This window comes from Geotrypetes seraphini, chromosome 17, assembly GCF_902459505.1.
Source record: "Geotrypetes seraphini chromosome 17, aGeoSer1.1, whole genome shotgun sequence".
Taxonomy (NCBI): Eukaryota; Metazoa; Chordata; class Amphibia; order Gymnophiona; family Dermophiidae; genus Geotrypetes; species Geotrypetes seraphini.
Window position 1 is genome coordinate 25,024,114 of NC_047100.1, and position 20,457 is coordinate 25,044,570.

A 20,457-nucleotide genomic window follows, 5' to 3' on the forward strand; every position below is an offset into this window, starting at 1 on the left:
TTTTTAAATAAAATATAAATTGCTGTCCCTGGTGTTTTCAGTATTTATCCATCGCCTCTATTGGATATTTCCCCAGACGTTTGGTCATGTCTATGCAGGTGGTATTGATCTCTGTATAGACGTTGGCTTAGGTCAACTGGATTTGACTACTAAGTTGAACGCCTGTCTGGATATTGTGTGCAGCTGACTCATGACCTAAAAGTTAAGACTAATCCTCATAATACGGACCTCTATCCTGAATTATTATGGGATGTGAAAAAAATGAAATTCATTATACATTACTGTTGAATGGGATATCGGATTTTTTTTTTATCTTTGATTTTTAAAACAGTGTCATAGAAATGAACCTACACCAACGGTTTGTACACTCAATGCCTTTTTGATGCTACACTTCTTCATGGCCCAAATTTTAGCTACAATTAAACTTTATTGTGGGGTGTTATATTCGTTGTGATATCATCACAGACTGCTGAGGGATGATTCCTTGTTGCTTGTTCATGCAACAATAACGACTAAGCTGAGTTATTATAACTCTATTAAGTTTAATCAGAACCAAATTTGAAACAATAGCAGCTCATTCAGTAGTTCGATATTTGTTGGTTGGCAGGTCTCCTGATCATGGAACTACTTTTCTTCAAAAATTGCAGTAGTTAGTGGTTTTATTGGCATGTGTGTTTAAAGTGTTTACATTGGTTTTAAAGGGTCTTCATCAATTAAGCTCAGACTATTTGCTCTCAAGACTGCTCTGAGATCCTCAGCTTTTCTGACTGTTCTGGACCTTTCTGAGGCTATATTGACTGACTCGAAGAGTTTTTAAAATCTGTGTACCACAGATATAAAATCAACTTCAATTAGAATTACCATTCAGCTAAATTTGGCCTTTTTTGCATTCATTGATTATGTCTTTGTATATTTTGACAAGAGGAGGAAAGATGAATTTTGCCTCAACAATATCGCAGAAAACTTTGTGGGCACGTTTTTGTCCTCACAGACGCTCTCATCGTGTTTTGACTGTTAGTGTCCTCCCGGTTTTTGCAGTCCCTCACGGCAGTATCCATTCATCTCCTGATGAAGGCATTTACGGATGCCAAAACCGGGATCCCAGTTGGGACAATCTAAGCATGACCTAGACTCAGTTGTACTCATATCAAGATGGACATTATACTATAGATTGCGTCTATTTTTATGACTTTCGTTTTATCGACTTAATAAAAGAGTTCCCTTGGTTGATAGTCTGACATATTTTGCCTTTTGTTTATCTTGAGCAGAATTGACTCATAGCAGAGAGTCCCTGCACCCCTCTTTTTTTGCTTGTGTTTCCTATTTGTGCTAGATTTACCTGGCTTTGCTACCAACTGAGCATCATGGGAACTGTCCAGGGAAGGTGCCCTTAGCGGGAAGAGACAAAAATTAATTGAGCCCTGCAGCCAAGGCTAGAGAGGTTACAAAACCTCCCACTCCTGCTATTTTTTTCTAAGCATGTGCAGGGTAAATTTGATAACGTAAATACTATTTTAAACCCCCACCCCCTTCCTTTTACAAAACCGTGCAAGAGGAACTCTATGAGCATTGGAACACAGAGCATTCTGTGCTCTGGCTGGCACTAAAAACCTCTTGTTCAGTTTTGTAAAAGAGGGGGGGTGCAATTTAGGTTTATTGGATAACTATTTTCTGGTTTGGAAGCTCAGGTGGCTACTTTTGTTTCTGCTATAACAGATTCACAAGGTTTACATTTCATACTAGAAATAGAAAGTGTACATAGCTCATGCAACTTTAGAGTTTTAAATTTCCCTTCTATATATTTACTGGCCCTTGAGATACTATTTAGAAAGTATCTAAGGGAGGTTCTGATGCTTTCTAATTTTGGAACAATTTCCTCAATAAATTATTCTTTACCAACTAAGAAAAGACTTCCAGAGAATCAACAGGATGTTGGCCAACTAGTACAAAAGTGGACTTGACTGTTTTCCTAGAAGACTCAAGATATAACTAGTCGGTCTGCCCTGTTGGTTATATATGTAAATGAATTTGATACATCTTTGGTGATGAAACTTATTTTGGGAAGAAGGAAAATAACATTTTGTGGGGGGTAAATAAATGTGTTTCCAGATGTTTCCAAGACCACCCAATTATGGCGTAAAGCATTTTTAAGCTTGAAACCCTGGGTTCAACATTTTTTTCTTAAATATCCATGTGAATTACTTATTACTTGTCAAGGTAAAGATATTTTATTTGGGGATTCTGTACAATTAGAAATTTTTTGTAATGTAACGAGAAGACACAACTCTAGAAAGGCGTTTTATAAAGTAAGCCAAACATTGGTGGGATAATATGTATCCCTCCTATTTTTTTTTTTTGCCCGTTTGTTAAATTGAGGTCTTATAATGGTAAATGACTCTCTTGAGGTCGGCTTGTAGGTTTTCCTAATTGGATTCGATTCTCATTTTTGTAATTATTACATTCTTAACTTATTTCTCACTGTGTAGGAAATCAATGGAAATGTATTCTAAATAAAAAATAATGTCTTCCACTCAAACAATAAGCTCATCCTCAAATACTCATTTACCACATATTATAATGTATACATGCCTTCCATTTACTCCTGAGAGCAATCAGATCTGGACACATTTAGTCCTGCTCAAGTCTAGCCAAACGCCAGACCACAGCGCTGCCAAAGTAATACAGCTCTCATCAATCCCAATGAAAACATATTTGACATGTTGAAACTTTGATGCTAACAATAAGAAAGCTAACTTAATTGAACTTGCAAGAACACGGGTACATTTTAGCTGCGACTGTGCAGGTTTTGTTAGTGTATTTTATAAAAAATAAAATAGCCTCAAAATAGGTGCCTACTTGGATGTCCAATCTAGTCAATTTATTATAACATTACCATAAATAAAAGAAACCTTTTGGTTGTAATATTCCGAGATGACATCAGAGGGAAGGCTTTCAGGTCAGCCATGTGCAGCGTGCAAGAGCCACTGCCCATGTCCCTGCAAAGAAGTGTGGCTGAAGGCAGGAAGGAGCAGCCCAGCTGGACGGTCCTGAAGGGAGCGAGTGCAGCCCTGGAGCGAGCAAGTAAAAGAAAGAGGGTATATCAACATGGGACAAAGGGAGAATGGAGTGGGGGAAGGAGCGTGTTTGGACATGGGAGGGGCATGAATTTGGAACAAATCTGGATGGCAGGGAGGGGGGCACTAACTTGGGATAGGGGAGGGAAGGAAGGAGGGAATAGAAAGGGAGAATTGTTGGACGAGTGAGAGGGAAAGAGATGGTGTACATGGGGAAAGGAAGAAAGAGGAAAATCGGGCATAGAAAGAGAGGGAGGAGCAAGAGAGATGCATGTGAAAAAGCAGGATGAGAAGGAGAAATGTTGGATTTGGTGGTCAAGAGGGAACAGAGGGACAGATTCAAAGAGGATGCAAGGGAGACGAATGTTGAACATAGTGATGGAGGGAGAGATGTGGCATGGTGCTGGAGAGGGGTGATAAAGAGAAATGTTGGGCATGGGGCTGGTGGGCAGTGGTTTTAAATGTTGTTCATGATCCGGGGGATGACAGAGGGAGAAATGTTGGCTGTGGCAGTAGAGGGAATGGGAAAGATGTACCTTGGATCTCTTTCTCTTGTCCCATTCCCTTTGCAGCAAGGGAGTGAATTAGAAAAGGACAGTGAGAGAGAGAGGGAGGCATGTTGCCAATGAGGGTGGAAGACGGAGGAAGAAAAGTTGGATTCAGAGGGACAGAGAGATGTTGGTTGGGGAAGGGAATGAGGTCCGAAGGAGAGGAAGCAGAAAGAAAAAAAAATATTGGATGCACAGTTAGAAGGAAGTGCAACCAGAGACTAATGAAATCACCAAAAAACAAAAGACAGGAAAAATGATTTTATTTTCAATTTAGTGATCAAAATGTGTACGTTTTGAGAATTTATATCTGCTGTCTATATTTGTCTATTTGTCTATTGTTGTTCCTGAGATGAAATTGCATATTTTAAAGTCATCTGCCTTGACATCTTAGAAAAAAAAACTCAAATATAAATGATAACATTTTCTCTGCATACAATGTGCTACATACAATGTGTTGTTGTTTTTTTATTTTTGTGTTTAGCATTATGTATTAATAAGATTATATTGTGTGTATATGAAAAATGAATGGAAGAAATTGCATTACAATTAGTACTATTATTATGGGGATGGGGTCAGGTGCAGAGCTTGGGCGGGGGTACTTGGTTGATATTTGTTAGACTTAGGGGGTATTTGGCTTGAAGAAGTTGAGAAAATGAGTTAGACAGCAGTAGGACACCTACCACCCCCGAACTTTGGGACGCCCATTACTAGAATCCAATTCACTGTATAGGTCTCGATGGAGACTGCCCCAAATTTGTTGGTTGGGCTGAGAACTTTCCAGCGGCCCCTTGTATGTGAACTGCTCTGAAATCTGGAAAGCCACCAATTGATCGAGAGCGGCTCTGGTCCGAAGTGGAGTAAGTGCCTTTCTCCTCTATCTCAGTACTAATTGGCGATTGTACAGTAATCAAATTAAATTAATAGCTGAAGATATTACTAAAAGGAAACTGTTTTTTGAGGAGAGATTGTAATCTATTAGGATGGATGTATTTTGTTTTTTTTCCATCAAGCTCCCTCTTCCACTATTCTCATGCTGGTAGAGTTTATTCTTTTTCCCATTTGCACTTCCTTGAGAAAACAATTGCATGATTAATCACAATCCTCCCAAACATCAAAGCTTGACAGACAACTATTTACTTAGTCAGTTTGATCTGAAGTGAAAACATTTGCTTCTTTAGAGTACCAAGAAGCATTCATTCACCAGGAGCACAGGGTTAACACATGCCCAGACCGCTGAAGCATAGTAGCATCGTAAATGATGGCAGATAAAGACCCAAGTGGTCCATCCAGTCTGCCCAACTATACAGGCTCCATAAAGCACAGTTACTTACCGTAACAGGTGTTATCCAGGGACAGCAGGCAGATATTCTTGACTGATGGGTGACGGCACCGACGGAGCCCCGGTACGGACACTTTTAGAGTGATTGCACTCTAAGAACTTGGAAAGTTCTGGATACCGCACCGCGCATGCGCGAGTGCCTTCCCGCCCGACCCCGGCGCGCGGTCCCTCAGTTAGTATAAGCCAGCTAAGAAGCCAACCCGGGGAGGTGGGTGGGACGCAAGAATATCTGCCTGCTGTCCCTGGATAACACCTGTTACGGTAAGTAACTGTGCTTTATCCCAGGACAAGCAGGCAGCTATTCTTGACTGATGGGTGACCTCTAAGCTAACAAACAAGAGGGATGGTGGGAAAGTTGGCCATTAGGAAAACAAATTTTGCAAAACAGATTGGCCGAAGTGACCATCCCGTCTGGAGAATGTATCCAGACAATAATGTGATGTAAAAGTGTGAACTGAGGACCAAGTAGCAGCTTTGCAGATTTCCTCAATAGGCGTGGAGCGGAGGAAAGCTACAGATGCTGCCATAGCTCTAATTCTATGGGCCGTGACAGAACCTTCCAGTGCCAGTCCGGAGTGAGAATAGCAGAATGAAATGCACGCTGCGAGCCAATTAGATAGCGTACGTTTAGAAACAGGGCGTCCCAACTTATTAGGATCAAAAGATAAGAAAAGTTGGGGCGAAGATCTGTGGGGTTTAGTACGGTCTAAATAGTAAGCTAAAGCCCTCTTACAGTCCAAAGTATGAAGAGCCTGTTCACCAGAGTGAGAGTGAGGTCTTGGAAAGAAAACAGGCAGTACAATAGATTGGTTGAGATGGAATTCAGAAACAACCTTTGGGAGAAACTTTGGATGTGTACGCAGAACCACCTTATCGTGGTGAAAGACTGTAAAAGGTGGGTCAGAAACCAGTGCATGGAGCTCACTGACCCTCCTGGCAGAGGTGATAGCAATGAGGAAAAGTACCTTCCAAGTGAGAAACTTGAAAGCGGCAGTAGCTAAGGGTTCAAAAGGAGGCTTCATCAAAGCAGAGAGAACCACATTAAGATCCCAGACCACAGGAGGTGCTTTAAGAGGTGGTTTTACATTAAAAAGACCTCGCATGAATCTAGAAACCAGGGGATGAGCTGAAAGGAGTTTTCCATGGATGGGCTCATGAAATGCAGCAATAGCACTGAGATGGACTCTGATGGAGGTAGTTTTGAGACCAGAGTTAGACAAAGAAAGTAGATAGTCCAATAGGGTCTCCACTGCAAGGGACGTGGGATCATGATGATGAAGAAGACACCAGGAAGAAAACCGTGTCCACTTCTGATGGTAACATTGCAGAGTGGCTGGTTTCCTGGAAGCATCCAGAATAGAACGAACGGGCTGAGACAGAAGAGAATCCTGTGAAGTCAGCCCGAGAGATACCAAGCTGTCAGGTGCAGAGACTGGAGGTTGGGATGTAGAAGAGTCTCCTGTTGTTGCGTAAGCAGAGAAGGAAACAGTGGAAGCAGAAAAGGTTCCCTGGAACTGAGTTGAAGTAGAAGGGAGAACCAATGCTGTCTGGGCCACCGTGGGGCAATCAGAATCATGGTGGCTCCTTCCCTCTTGAGCTTGAACAATGTTCGTAACATGAGAGGCAGAGGAGGAAAGGCATACAGGAACAGATTGGACCAATCGAGGAGAAATGCATCCGCTGCCAGACGGTGAGGAGTGTATAGTCTGGAGCAGAAGAGAGGCAGCTGGTAATTTTGAGGAGCTGTGAAAAGGTCGATCTGAGGAGTGCCCCACTGAGCAAAGATGGACTGTAGAGTTAAGGGATCGAGTGTCCACTCGTGAGGTTGGAGAATTCTGCTCAGCTTGTCCGCTAAGTAATTCTGCTCTCCCTGAATGTAAATCGCTTTCAGAAAGAGATGGTGATCTGTGGCCCAAGTCCAAATCTTCTGGGCTTCCTGGCACAAGAGGCGAGAGCCTGTCCCACCCTGTTTGTTGATGTAGTACATGGCCACTTGATTGTCTGTGCACAACAGAAGGACCTGAGGATAGAGAAGATGTTGGAAAGCCTTGAGGGCATAAAACATCGCTCTGAGTTCTAGGAAATTGATGTGATGTCTCATTTCCTGCACTGTCCAAAGACCTTGAGTTTGGAATTCGTTCAAATGAGCTCCCCAGGCATAAGGGGAGGCATCTGTGGTGATGATCAGTTGATGAGGAGGTAGATGGAATAGAAGACCTCTGGAGAGATTTGAGGATATCAACCACCATTGTAGAGACTGACGAAGAGATGATGTCACAGATATGTGCCGTGAGCAAGGATCCGTCGCTTGTGACCACTGGGTAGCAAGGGTCCACTGAGGAATGCGCAGGTGAAGACGTGCAAGGGGGGTGACATGGACTGTGGATGCCATGTGACCCAAGAGTATCATCATTTGTTTGGCAGAGATGGAACGTTGTGGAAGTACCTGCTGACACAGAGATTGGAGAGTTTGAAGACGGTTGGACGGTAGGAATGCTCTCATGAGGACTGTGTCCAGCACCGCTCCAATGAATTGAAGTCGTTGAGTGGGGAGGAGATGAGATTTGGGAAAATTGATCTCGAACCCCAGAAGCTGTAAGAACAAGATGGTTTGATTGGTGGCCAGGAGAACTGTTTGAGATGAATTGGCCTTTATCAACCAATCGTCCAGGTAAGGAAACACCTGAAGGTGATGGGAGCGTAGGTAAGCAGCTACCACAATTAGACACTTGGTGAATACTCGTGGAGATGAGGCAAGACCGAAGGGGAGAACTTTGTACTGGTAATGACAGTTGTTGATCATGAAGCGGAGGTATTGCCTGGAGGCTAGATGGATTGGAATATGAGTGTATGCCTCTTTGAGGTCGAGGGAACATAGCCAGTCGTCTTGATTGAGAAGAGGGTAAAGAGTGGCCAGAGAGAGCATCTTGAATTTTTCCTTGACCAAACATTTGTTGAGATCTCGAAGATCTAAGATGGGTCTGAGATCTCCTGTCTTCTTTGGAACCAGAAAATAACGGGAGTAAAACCCCTGCCCCTTCTGGTCCAGAGGAACCTCTTCGATAGCGTTTAGAAGAAGAAGAGATTGAACCTCTTGAATAAGGAGAGAAGCCTGGGGAGTGTTCAAAGCAGACTCTCTTGGCAGATTTTGAGATGGAAGTGTTTGGAAGTTGAGAGAGTAGCCGTGGCGGATGATGTTGAGAACCCATTGATCGGATGTTATGTTCTCCCAACGGCTGAGATAATAAGTGAGACGGCCTCCAATGGGTAGGGGAAGTTGAACTGATGGAGGCATAATGGCTATGTTCTGGAGAAACACGTCAAAAGGGTTGAGTAGACTTTTGAGGTGGAGGAGGTTTCACCTGTTGTTGCTGATTTTGCCTAGGTGGTTGACGTTGTTGTTGTTGTCGCTGACGCCTAGGTTGTTGGGAATGCTGAGGTAAAGGCCGAGCAGCATATCGGCGTTGGTATGCCGATTGTTGGCGAAACGGTCTAGCAGGGGGAGTCTTCTTTTTGTTCTTTAAAAGCGTATCCCATCTGGTTTCATGAGCAGACAGTTTTTGTGTTGTTGAATCCATGGATTCTCCAAACAGCTCATCCCCCAGACAAGGAGCATTTGCTAGACGGTCTTGGTGGTTCACCTCTAGCTCTGAGACCCTGAGCCATGCCAACCTGCGCATAGCCACTGACATAGCCGTGGCTCTAGAAGTCAATTCGAAGGTGTCATAAATTGATCTGACAAGAAATTTCCTCAACTGAAGGAGAGAGGAAGCACAGGAATGAAAAGAAGGTTTTTTACGATCAGGAAGGAATTGTTCAAATGAAGACAACTGCTGGACCAAATGCTTTAAATAAAAAGAAAAATGAAAAGCATAGTTTCCTGATCTATTGGCCAACATGGCATTTTGATAAAGCCGTTTGCCAAATTTGTCCATAGATTTCCCTTCTCTGCCAGGAGGGACTGAAGCATACACATTAGCCCCCGCTGATTTCTTTAATGTAGACTCTACCAAAAGAGATTCATGTGGGAGCTGGGGCTTGTCAAACCCAGGAATGGGGATTACCCTGTATAGAGAGTCCAGCTTACGAGGAGCTCCTGGTACAGTCAGGGGAGTTTCAAGGTTCTTATAAAACGTCTCTCGCAAAATATCATGGAGAGGAAGTTTAAGGAATTCCCTTGGAGGCTGGTCAAAATCCAGAGCATCAAGGAATGCTTTGGACTTCTTGGATTCAGCCTCCAAGGGAATTGACAGGGATTCACACATCTCCTTCAAAAAGGAGGTAAAAGAGGTGGAATCCTGTTTAGAAGGAGGGTCTGTCACCAGGTGTTCCTCCTCATCGGAAGAGCATTCTCCTTCAGATAGGAAGGGCTCTTCTGAATCTCCCCACAAATCAGGGTCTCTAACCTGAGAGCCATGGTGTCGAGACTCAGGTGTGGAGGGCTCTACGTGTCGGGTTTTATGTGTAGATTTGCCCGATCTCATAGACACGGTATCAGGCGATGCAACCTGATGTATCGGTACCGAGGTCTGTACCGCCTGGTGCTGAGACCTAGGTTCAGGAGCTAGAACCGGCATCGATGACGATGTGGTAAGTGCCGGTACCGATAAAGTGGATGCCGATAAGAGAGGGCGTTCTTCTATCGGTACCGGAGGCTCTGACCGAACTGGAACTGGAAGGTTCGGGGTCAAGAGAGCAGGAAACAGCTTTTGAAGTTGATCCTTAAGCTGTACCTGCAGAACGGCGGCGATGCGCTCGTCCAAGGATGGCACCGGCACCGCTTTTTTCTTCTGCGGTGCCTTGGGTGCCGCTCGACACTCCGACGAAGAGCCCGATGTCGAGGGACTAACTTCGATCGGAGCGGAGCGCTTCCGTGGGCGCCTCGAGGTCGGAAGGATTGGGCTCACTGCTGTAGAGACCGGAGGACGCTCCAACGGGGAAGGCTTCTTAGCCGGCTTACCTGTGGGATGCGATACCGGCGTCGAATCACGCGGTGTCGACGAAGTCGGAGCCGACTGTGGAACAGATGTCGGTGCCGGAGCTGCGGAGTCGGACATCTCGGCACCGAAAAGGATCCGCTGCTGGATTTGGCGGTTTTTGAGGGTCCTCTTTTTTAAAGTTGCACAGCGGGAGCAAGTAGATGCTCGATGGTCAGGACCAAGACACTGCAGACACCAGTTATGGGGGTCTGTCAGCGAAATTGGTCTAGCGCACCGCTGGCACTTTTTAAAACCGGGCTGAGGGGGCATGAACGGGAAAACAGCCTCTGCCAAATCGAAAGCCGAGGCTTCGATCGTGGCAACAGGCCCCGCCGGGCCGAATCGAAAAAGAGGAGAAAAAATTATTATTAATTTTTTTTTTTTTTTTTTTAAAAAGAAAAGAAATAAAGAAATAAAGAAAACTTTATTGTAATAGGGGGGTTTACGCGAGCGGGAAGGCGTGAAAAAATCTCTTCAACGGCCGTTGAAGTGAACGCGTCTTCTTAGCTCCGTGGAAACTAGAAAACTGAGGGACCGCGCGCCGGGGTCGGGCGGGAAGGCACTCGCGCATGCGCGGTGCGGTATCCAGAACTTTCCAAGTTCTTAGAGTGCAATCACTCTAAAAGTGTCCGTACCGGGGCTCCGTCGGTGCCGTCACCCATCAGTCAAGAATAGCTGCCTGCTTGTCCTGGGATAAATAATTATTTAGATAAATGGTCCTTTTTTGTAGATATTTCTGGGCCAGAAACCCAGAGCCCCGCCCAGTAGTGTGCTTAGGTTCTATCTGCTGGCATCTCTGTCAAAGCTCACTCCAGCCCATCTTAACCATCCCAGCCATCAAAACCCTCCCCAGCCCGTCCTCAACTGAATGTCCATGTACGGGACACAGACTGTGTAAGCCTGCCCAGTACTGGCCTTAGTTCCTTCAATGTATACCCATTATTTTCTGATTAGAGATTCTCTATGTTCATCCCACGCTTGTTTGAACTCACCATTTTCTTCTCCACCATTTCCCTCAGGAGCACATTCCATGCATCAACCACCCTCTCTGTAAAGAAGAATTTCCTAGCACTACCCTTGAATCTACCACCCCTCAACTTCAAATTATGCCCTCTACTTTTACCATTTTCCTTTCTCTGGAATAGATTTTGCTCTACGTTAATACCTTTCAAGTGATTCTGTTGTAATGTCGCCAAAAAAAAAAAAAAAAATTGTATGAAAACAGGACGGTATCCTTAAATGCAGGGAGGATGTATATGGTTGGCATGCATGCACTTTCAAAAGGTTTGGTCTTGCTCTTGTTGGAGAAATAGCCTAATGGTTAGAGTAGCAGGTCGAGAACCAGGGAGGCCAGGTTCAAATTCCACCGATACTCCTTGTGATCTTGTGTAAGTTACTTTTCCATTGCCACAAATATAAATTTAAGTTGTAAGTCCTCCAGCACAGGCATTGGGAGGCCACAGGGTCCATGGTCTCACTAAAAATTGGTGGTCGATGGTTGGTGTCCTCCCACCCATTCCCCGATGTTGTACTTTATATCTTTGGGGCAGCCGCCATGCAGCGTCAATGAGCCGCCATGCAGCGTCAATGCCCCAAAACCCTTCATTCTACTTCAGGGAGCAGGCCTGCTGCATGGCGGCCGCCTCGAAGATCTAAAAGCCAACATCAGGAAACGGGTGAGAGGACATCAACCGTTGAACGCCAATTTTGGGGGGATGCCATGGACCCTTGGTCTGTGCCAGAGGACACTATTTATATAATTCCCCTCTCGGTGACCAACCCACCCACCTCCCTCAACACTAGGCCTCTCCCATTCTATTGAGACACCCTATATATCCAAACCCTATATATCCAAATCAAAGATACAAAAACCATCTACATCAACGAAGACATAAACCGCAGTGAAACATCTGTGGCACTCATCCCAACAAATGGTCATACCAAGAGACAGAACTGGTTAAAAAGAGCACCAATTATTTTCAAAACCCCAGTTAAAAAAAGCAAACGAAAACCCACATTGCAATCAGAGAGCAGAACGAAAGCATGAAATGCCAATTTCACATTATAAAAACTTTGAAAATAGCCCGTCTGAATTCAGTTTAGACCAGAATGTCTGTCTGAAGAGCAATAGCTTACCTTTCTTTTAAATCCATAATCTGCTTTTTTAATCTTCTTGTGATGGACCCAAGCTTCATCATCACGTTGCCCAACTGACTGTTTCAAGCATATTGATCTTCCTGGATGAAACAGACAGAATGATAAGACGTGGGTCCGTCACAAGAAGATTAAAAAGCAGGCTATGGATTTTAAAGAAAGATCGCTTACTGTCTTCTTGACACTGGCTGGCTATTTTAAACTATTTTGAAGTGAATTTCTTCTTCTGTACTTTACTTTTTCATGACTGCGTTATATTGTACCGAGGGTTTTCACGATACAGTAAAACCTTGGTTAGCGAACATAATTCGTTCCAGAAGCATGCTTGTAATCCAAAGCACTCGTATATCAAAACGAATTTCCCCATAGGAAATAATGGAAACGCAGACGATTCGTTCCACAACCCCAAAACTTTAATACAAAATACTATACGTACTCGTATTGCAAGACAATGCTTGTATATCAAGTTAAAATTTAATAAAATGTTCTGCTTGTCTTGCAAAACACTTACAAACCCAAGTTACTTGCAATCCAAGGTTTTACGGTACTTGGTTTATGGGGTTTTTTTAGGGAAAGGACCCGTTTTTCTCCTCCTGCTTTGGGTTTCCAGTCTGAGATCTCTTGCCATGACTATGGTCCCTCCTTCCCTTTTATAGCAAGTATCTGTTTGATTATATTTGTCTTTGTTTATTACTATTTTAATTTGAATTTATTTTAAATTCTGTACGTACACCGCTTAGACTTCTAGATAAGTAGTATATCAAACTAAAAATAAATATGAAACTTGGTCAGTGGCATAGCAAGGGTTATGAGGCACCCCAGGATGCTGCTGCTGCTGGTGCGCCCCTCCACTGCGCCACACTCAAGCCCTCCCTTCCTATCCCGTACCTCTTAAAAATCTTCACCAGCGTGACCAGCTTCTGCAGCCTGCTGCTCGCTCTGGCTTCCCCTCTGACATCACTTCCCGGCCCCGCAACCCGGAAGTGATTTCAGAGGGAGCAAGGCTGGCACAAACAGCAGGCAAGAGCAGTTGCTTGCACTGATGAAGAGGTATGGGGGTTGGGAAAGGGAGGGCGGCGAGGTGGTGGCGCCCCCACCAAGACAGCACCCAGGGCAGTCTGCCCTTCTCACCCCCCCCTTACTACGCCAAAATCATTCATAGTTGTTAAAGCAGCTGAGATTCATAAAGTCATCGCTCTAGTATCTGCATAATTTCCTCGCGCTACTGAATTCAATAGCCTTTGATTTTCAGATCGTACAGGCTTATAGAGTGCCACAACTTGCCAAAAATACCATGGTGTTTGATGATATACAGTTGGATGGACCACAGAAACAAACTTATGTTGTGCCCGAAATGAAACTGGTAACCAGTGTAATTTCTTCAAAATTGGCGCAATATGTACCATCCTGTCCACTCCCAGCGCTAATCTGGCTGCAGCTTTTCTGTACCAACTGCAACGCTCTCCCTCTCGTCCTAGAAATTCCGAGATAAGAGAGCGTTGCTGTAGTCTAACCTAGACAGAACCATCCCCTGCAAAACAATTCGAAAATCAGAGGGCAAAAATCAGCGGTTTCAAGCATGTGAAGTTGGCTAAAACAAAAACAAAAAAAGTCTTGAAATATTTGCAGCTTAATAGACAGGCCTGAAGCCAAAACAACCCCTAGGATAGAAGCACCTAGAGGTCCTTTATTAAGGTGCACTTGCTAAATGCTAAGGTGCCTATTGAATTTAATGGATGACTTAGCATTTAGTGCACGCTAACTCGGTTAATGCACCTTAATAAAAAGACCTCCTAGTACATGGGTGTCAGTAAGTATTCCCGTATTAATGGGAGAAATAGGGACTAAGGCCTCTGCGTGCTACCAGAGGCTACATTTTAGCGCAACGTAGTAAAAGAACCCTTAAAAATACATGTTTCAGGCACACTAAATGATTCTTACAATTTTGAGGGCAATTTTCAAACGTGATCGCCACAGACGAAACAAAATTTAGAGGGGAATTCATAAATGGGCATCCCACCGCTGCTTACCTTAATTGTTTTAATTGAAGGCACCTAAATGGCTGCTATTCTCCCGACTACAGAGGTGCTTTATCACGCCTGACACCACTGTAGGCGTGGCCGACGCTGGAAGTGGCGTTAGGCATTGTACAGCGCCTCCACAGCCGCAACGCTCGTGAAAAGGTAGGTGCCGGAAACGTAGGCCTTTGTAACCCTGGACTACATTTCTGGCGCCTGCCTTTCATGAAGCCATGGTTCTAGAAACGGCGCCACTGCCCGAACGGCATGCGATTGGCGGCCATTTTTTTTTAGGTAGCCACCAACAACGGCACTGTTAATAGCGTCCAGCCCTAAATGTGTTAGTGCATGCCAATAATTATGTGCTAAATACTAAAGGATGTCTATTATGTACCCATGGGCAGCTTTAGCATTTAGCGCGCGCTAATGCGATAAGGGGGTAAATCCAGCAATGGGCACTAAGTCACAAAAATAGGGTTACCAGATACCGGATTTCCCCGGATGGCTTTTCAAAACCTGGCACTTTGGGTTTTGAAAAGCCTCCCTCAAAATCGCCGTCAGGCAGGAGGGCAAAACGCACATGCGTGCGATGTCATCGCATCGCATGCACGGATGCCCTCCTGCCCGACCAAAGCAGGTAGCAGAGGGCGGGGCTAGTGTGGGATTGGGGGCGGGACCATGGCATGATTGGGCGGAGATGAGTGGAACTGGGCAGGCCTGGGGATGGGTCTAAGGGATCCAGATTTTCCGAACTGAAAATTTGGTAACCCTATCTGAAAATTCGATCCCCCTCCCTCCTTTTACTGTAGGTAAAAGGTACCTATGCTAGTCTTTGCCCGGAACTGCGTTACCTGCGGCAAGAAAGGCTGCGAGATTAGATCAGGAGGAGAGTATTAACAGGGATTTCATATTGAAATGTGTCTGTTTACTTTTCACTAGGGTAATTTTTGGGGGGAAACTCCTGCATTCCTGTGGCTGCCCAGTGTTTTTAAAGAGAGACACCAAGTGGAGCTTCCTGTGTGAAATTAGCCTGTGGGCTCCTGTGATCTTTGATTAGCGCCAACTTTTGTGTGTCTCTCGGAGAAATGCTTTAGTACATCTGATCAAGGAATGAACTATATAGAAAGAAAGTATTTTTTTTTAAAAAAGAAGAGAATGGCAGAGTGGTTAAAGCTACAGCCTCAGCGCCCTGAGGTTGCGAGTTCAAACCCCACGCTGCTCCTTGTGACCCTGGGCAAGTCACTCCCATGCCCCAGGCACATTAGATAGATTGTAAGCCCACCGGGACAGACAGGGAAAATGCTTGAGCACCCGATTTGTAAACATGGCCTAAAGGGAAAGCAAAACAAAGGCTTAAGAACTATAGCTTAGATTACAGAACCACATTTGAATTTTCTTTGCATTTTTGGCCCGAGCAGGGGGAAGAGAAAAAGCCAAATGAATGATTAAAGAGAGACTCAGGAAGCTTGCAGAACATTCTCCAAGAACAAATTGTTCCCGATTCCCAAGTCTCTACTGCAAAGTGAGTTGGCCAACTCCCGTCCTGATTACAGCTTCTATTTTGACATGTTTTTTTTTAAAAACATTTTGTTCACTCTATAGCACATAGTCAACAGTTTCGGCAATTATCAAGGGCTGCAAACTGGACTGCAGGGTTCTGCGACTTGTTATTAATTGGCCTCTGAAGTATATAATGACCTTAAAAGCGCCTACCTGTGTGTCCCCGGGGACTGGGGCTAGCAGCGGACGACAATTTGCAGCACAGCGTTAAGGTGTAGACCAGAAAGAGCCAGTGAGACAGGAGCATTGATGTGGCATACAGTTTCATCCTGAGGACAGAAGAGCAAACAGATGAGTGGCTAGAACGAGGTAGCAGGGAAAGCATGAAAGAAGCGAGCAATGCTGAGAGGGAGAATGCAGGAAAAGATGTGAAAACAGTAATTGAAAGTGGCTGGACGTAAAGAGAAAGGAATATTGACGACATTTAATTCACACATACTGTAAAAGCTGAACAACCTAATCTCTGGTCGTCTTGGTTCTGACCTTTGCCAGGCTATTTGCAACAATTACCAGCATACACGTGTGTTGAAAAATAGATTTTTAGCTTCTGGGTGACTCGCGCTGTTCACGTAGGGGGTCATTTTTATTACAGGTTGCCAAGGGGTGAAGACCAAAGAGGCAACTATTTTATTGCTAACACACCTGTCTTCTATAAAATGCCGTAGAAATGATGCTCACATTTATGTGCCTTCTCCTCACTTTTCCTGTGAAGACTTCTGCCTGCTAAAACCCGGTGTAAAGGGATTAGTACTTCTATACTGCCTTTTGTACAAAGCAGGTACTCGAGCATTTTCCCCGGTGGGTTCACAATCTGTCTAATGTGCCTGGGGCAGTGGAGGATTAAGTGATTTGCCCAGGGTCACAGGGAGTAGTGCGGGGTTTGAACCGACTACCTCGGGGTGCTAAGGCTGTAGCTCTAACCACTGCACCACACTCTCCTCCAATAAAATATCAGAAGTGAGCAAAGTATAGAGCAAAGAAGCCACTGTGACATCACTGATAAGGCTGGCTCTTAGGCATTGGTGGAGTGAGGCATTATGACATCACAATAGGAGCTCTGGAATGTTACTGCTATTTGGGTTTCTGCCAGGCATTATGACATCAGGGAAAGGGATTGAGACTTGTATACCGCCTTTCTGTAGTTTTTCAACCACACTCAGTGGTTTACATACAGGTACTTCAAGCATTTTCCTTGCCTGATCCAGTGGGCTCACAATCTATCTAATGTACCTGGGGCAGTGGAGGATTAAGCGACTTGCCCAGGAGCAACATAGGATTTGAACCTACAACCTCATGGTGCTGAGGCTGTAGCTGTAACCTCTTTGCCACACTGTCCTCAAATGCTGGCATGCAAGTTGAACGCACAACCCCAGTATTCAACAACAATGGGCTTAAATAACTGGAACATCTCTGACCCGCCCATGCCCCTCCATGGCCACACACCCTTTTGGGCTGGTGCGACACCTTGGGCATGCAGCATTACAGAATAGTGCTTAGGCAGTTGTGCATGAAGTCCAAATTACTGCCAATTAATTCATTTATGGGCATATCTAGGCTCCGCATTGAAATCTGGGCATCTCCCAACTTTGGATGCCCTATATAGAATCAGGAGGAATGCCGAGACACATACGAACACCTGCTCTGAAAAAGGTTAAAAAAAAAAATTGTGCATTATCTATGGGTGTGCGCTCATAATTTAGAAAATATTTAGTATCAGCACCTGCCTCACCACCACATGTGTTTAAGTACATTGGCCTTGATTCTATAAAAGACACCTAAAGGTAGGCGCCTAGCTCATCATGCCTAGCCAATCTAGGAGCCCAACTTAATTATTTAAAAAGCCTTAATCAGTGCTGATAAGCAAATTAGCACTTTATAATTAGATTTAATTAAAAATAATTAAGCATAAAAATCTAAAAAATAGCCATACTATGTCAGACCAATGCTCCACAGTGGCCAACCCAGGTGCCAAGTACCTGGCAGAAACTCAAATAGTAGCTGAGATTGTGATGTCACAATGGCTCATTCCACCAGTGAGTAAGAGTCCACCTCATTAGTGATATCACAATGGCTCATTCCACCAATGCCTAAGAGCCCACCTCATTAGTGATGTCACAATGGCTCATTCCACCAATGCCTAAGAGCCCACCTCATTAGTGATGTCACAATGGCTTGATTATCTTACACTTGACTCACATAAGAACATAAAGAGTTACCATATTGTGTCAGACCAATGGTCCATCTAGCCCGGTAACCTCTTTCCACAGTGGCCAATCCAGGTTACAAGCACCTGGCAGAAACCCCAAACAGTAGCAGCATTCCATGCTACTGATCCAGGCAAGCAGCGACTTTACCCCCCCCCCCCCCTGTCTGTCTGAATAGCAGACTATGGACTTTTCCTGCGGGAACTTGTCCAAGCCCTTTTTACAACCAGCTATGTTAACTGCTGTTATCACATACTCTCGACAACATGTTCCAGAGTTTAAACTATTCTCACAGTGAAAAAATATTTCCTTTCAGTGGTTTTAACTTCATCAAGTGTCCTCTCGTCTATGCAATTGTTGATGGAGTAAAATACAGATCCCTTGCACCCATTCTACACCACTCGGGATTTTGTAGACTTCAATCATTATCTCCCTTCAGCTGATGAGCCCTAACCTCTTTAGCCTTTCTTCATACGAGTGGTACGAGGAAGTGGGTGTGGTTAGGGATGTATCATGGGCAGCTCTTGGGCATGTATTGCAAGTAGGTGCCTAAATTGGACTTCTGCACTTAATTTAGGTCAAGAAAACCCAGGCATAGATTGGGAGTACCTAAGGTTCATACACGTACCAGCACCTAAGGGGACTGGGTAAAATTAGGCCCTCGCGGACCTCATGGATCTTAACCGCATGCCATTAAAAATCTGCTCACCACAAGGGTGAGTGGGATCCTTGAGGTCCGAGGGAGTTAAAAACGAGGGTCTCTGTGGTCCCGGGTGTGCGGTTAAGATCCACCAGGTCCACAATCAGCAAAGGTAGAAATTTAAAAAGAGGAGTTTGCAGACCCCACAGAACTAGAAGCGCATGGCCTTAAAAGAACGGCCTTATTGTGGGGTCTGCACTGATCCTTATATTTTAACTCCTGCGGACCTCACAGTTCCTACTGTGGGGGGGGAGGGGTAAGATGACAGTGGCAGTAAGGGTAGGTAGCGATTCTATAGATAGTGCCTAAATGAAGATTGGCAAGCGCTATGCACCACGTTTTTCAGCATCTAGTTATAGAATCTTGATCATTCTTTCTTGTCACTGCACACATATATATATATGTAAATACCAGGGGCTCCAACCCAGTCCCAGAATATCTACAAGGAGTAAGCATGAGATGACTACCTCCTTTGCATGCCAAACTTATCTCATGCATATTTATTGTGGGTAAATTAAAGACCTGACCACTGTGTGTCCTCAGGACTGGCTTGAAAATACACCCTGAGCAATTTTATTTTTTTTTTTATAAACTTTATTCATTTTTAAACTTATAGTAAGTGTGATAACATATCCATACAAATAACCATAAATATATCACTTAAGAGAATATTATATGTTTCATTGTTGATTATTATCTCCCCCCTCCCCACCCTTATCTATCATATAATCAATACTTATACAACATGTAACAATAAAAATACCCTCCCTCCCACCCCATAATTGAACTTGTAAATTTAAGGGAAACAAGATTTTTCTAATCATTACAATACTTTGTTAATGGCTCCCAAATATCTTGAAATTTCCTGAAACAACCCTGTTGTATTGCAATAAGTCTCTCCATTTTATAAATATGACATAAGGAGTTCCACCAAAAATTATAATTTAATCTATTCCAATTTTTCCAATTATATGTAATTTGTTGAATGGCAACCCCAGTCATTATAAGTAATAATTTGTGATTTGTAGATATCTGACTTTTTGCTCTCATTGCCATACCAAACAGCACAGTATCATATGATAATGCCACAGGGTTAGCTAATAAACAGTTAATTTGGTCCCAAATTGATTTCCAAAAATTCATAATGAATGGACAATAGAATAATAAATGATCTAAAGTCCCTGCTTCGAGATGACAGTGCCACCCTGGGCAATTTTATTAAAGGCCTTTAGCATGCAGAAAAAAAAAAAAAAAAAACAACTTTGTAAAATTATCAGGGCAGTGTACAGGCTTAATTAGTTTAAATGCTAATATGTATGAGAAACTGTTTGATATGGGAATCACATCTACGCAGGTGCTTTAGGCCGCACGACGACACTTCCGGCATAACCAAGCCCACAGTGGCATTAGCCGGCCTAAAGCACCTACGAAGGCGCGGTTCTGGCGCCGACTTTAACTCGGTTAAAAATGCCATTTAAATGGTGCCGATTAGAGAATGGGGGCCTTAGTGCCAAAAATTGGGCACTGAATCAATTGTCGGCATAAATTGGCAGCTATTTGGATTGACGCAAGCATCTTGCCAAGCACTATTCTCTACTGATGCGCATGTACATTTTCTAAAGGCACACTTCAAAAGGGGGCGTGGCTATTGGAGGGGCATGGATGGGTCTGAGACACTCAAAGATGCACGCAGTGTTATAGAATTTGAATCTGTACTCAGTACAGGGCTCTTTTTACAAAGCCGCTGGAGCGGTTAAAGCTGTGGTAATTGCTCCAACGCTCATAGGGATTTAAAGGGTGCCAGAGAGTTTGCCACATGACAGTTTGCCATGCCACATGACAGTTTGCCACGCCACATGACAGTTTGCCACATGACAG

At 44.1% G+C, this 20,457-nt stretch overlaps 1 protein-coding gene across 3 annotated transcripts in view; it reads right to left on the minus strand.

Annotated features, from left to right (window-relative positions):
• Positions 1-20,457, minus strand: part of TAFA4 (TAFA chemokine like family member 4) — a 273,487-nt gene that overhangs the window by 177,069 nt on the left and 75,961 nt on the right. For all 3 annotated transcript variants that reach the window (XR_004537412.1, XR_004537411.1, XM_033926732.1), the window contains exon 4: positions 15,829-15,944. Coding sequence is in view for 1 of the 3 variants with exons in the window: in XM_033926732.1 (XP_033782623.1) it covers positions 15,829-15,944 (116 nt within the window). In the remaining 2 variants the exon portion in view is untranslated. The remainder of the gene's footprint in view (positions 1-15,828; positions 15,945-20,457) is intronic.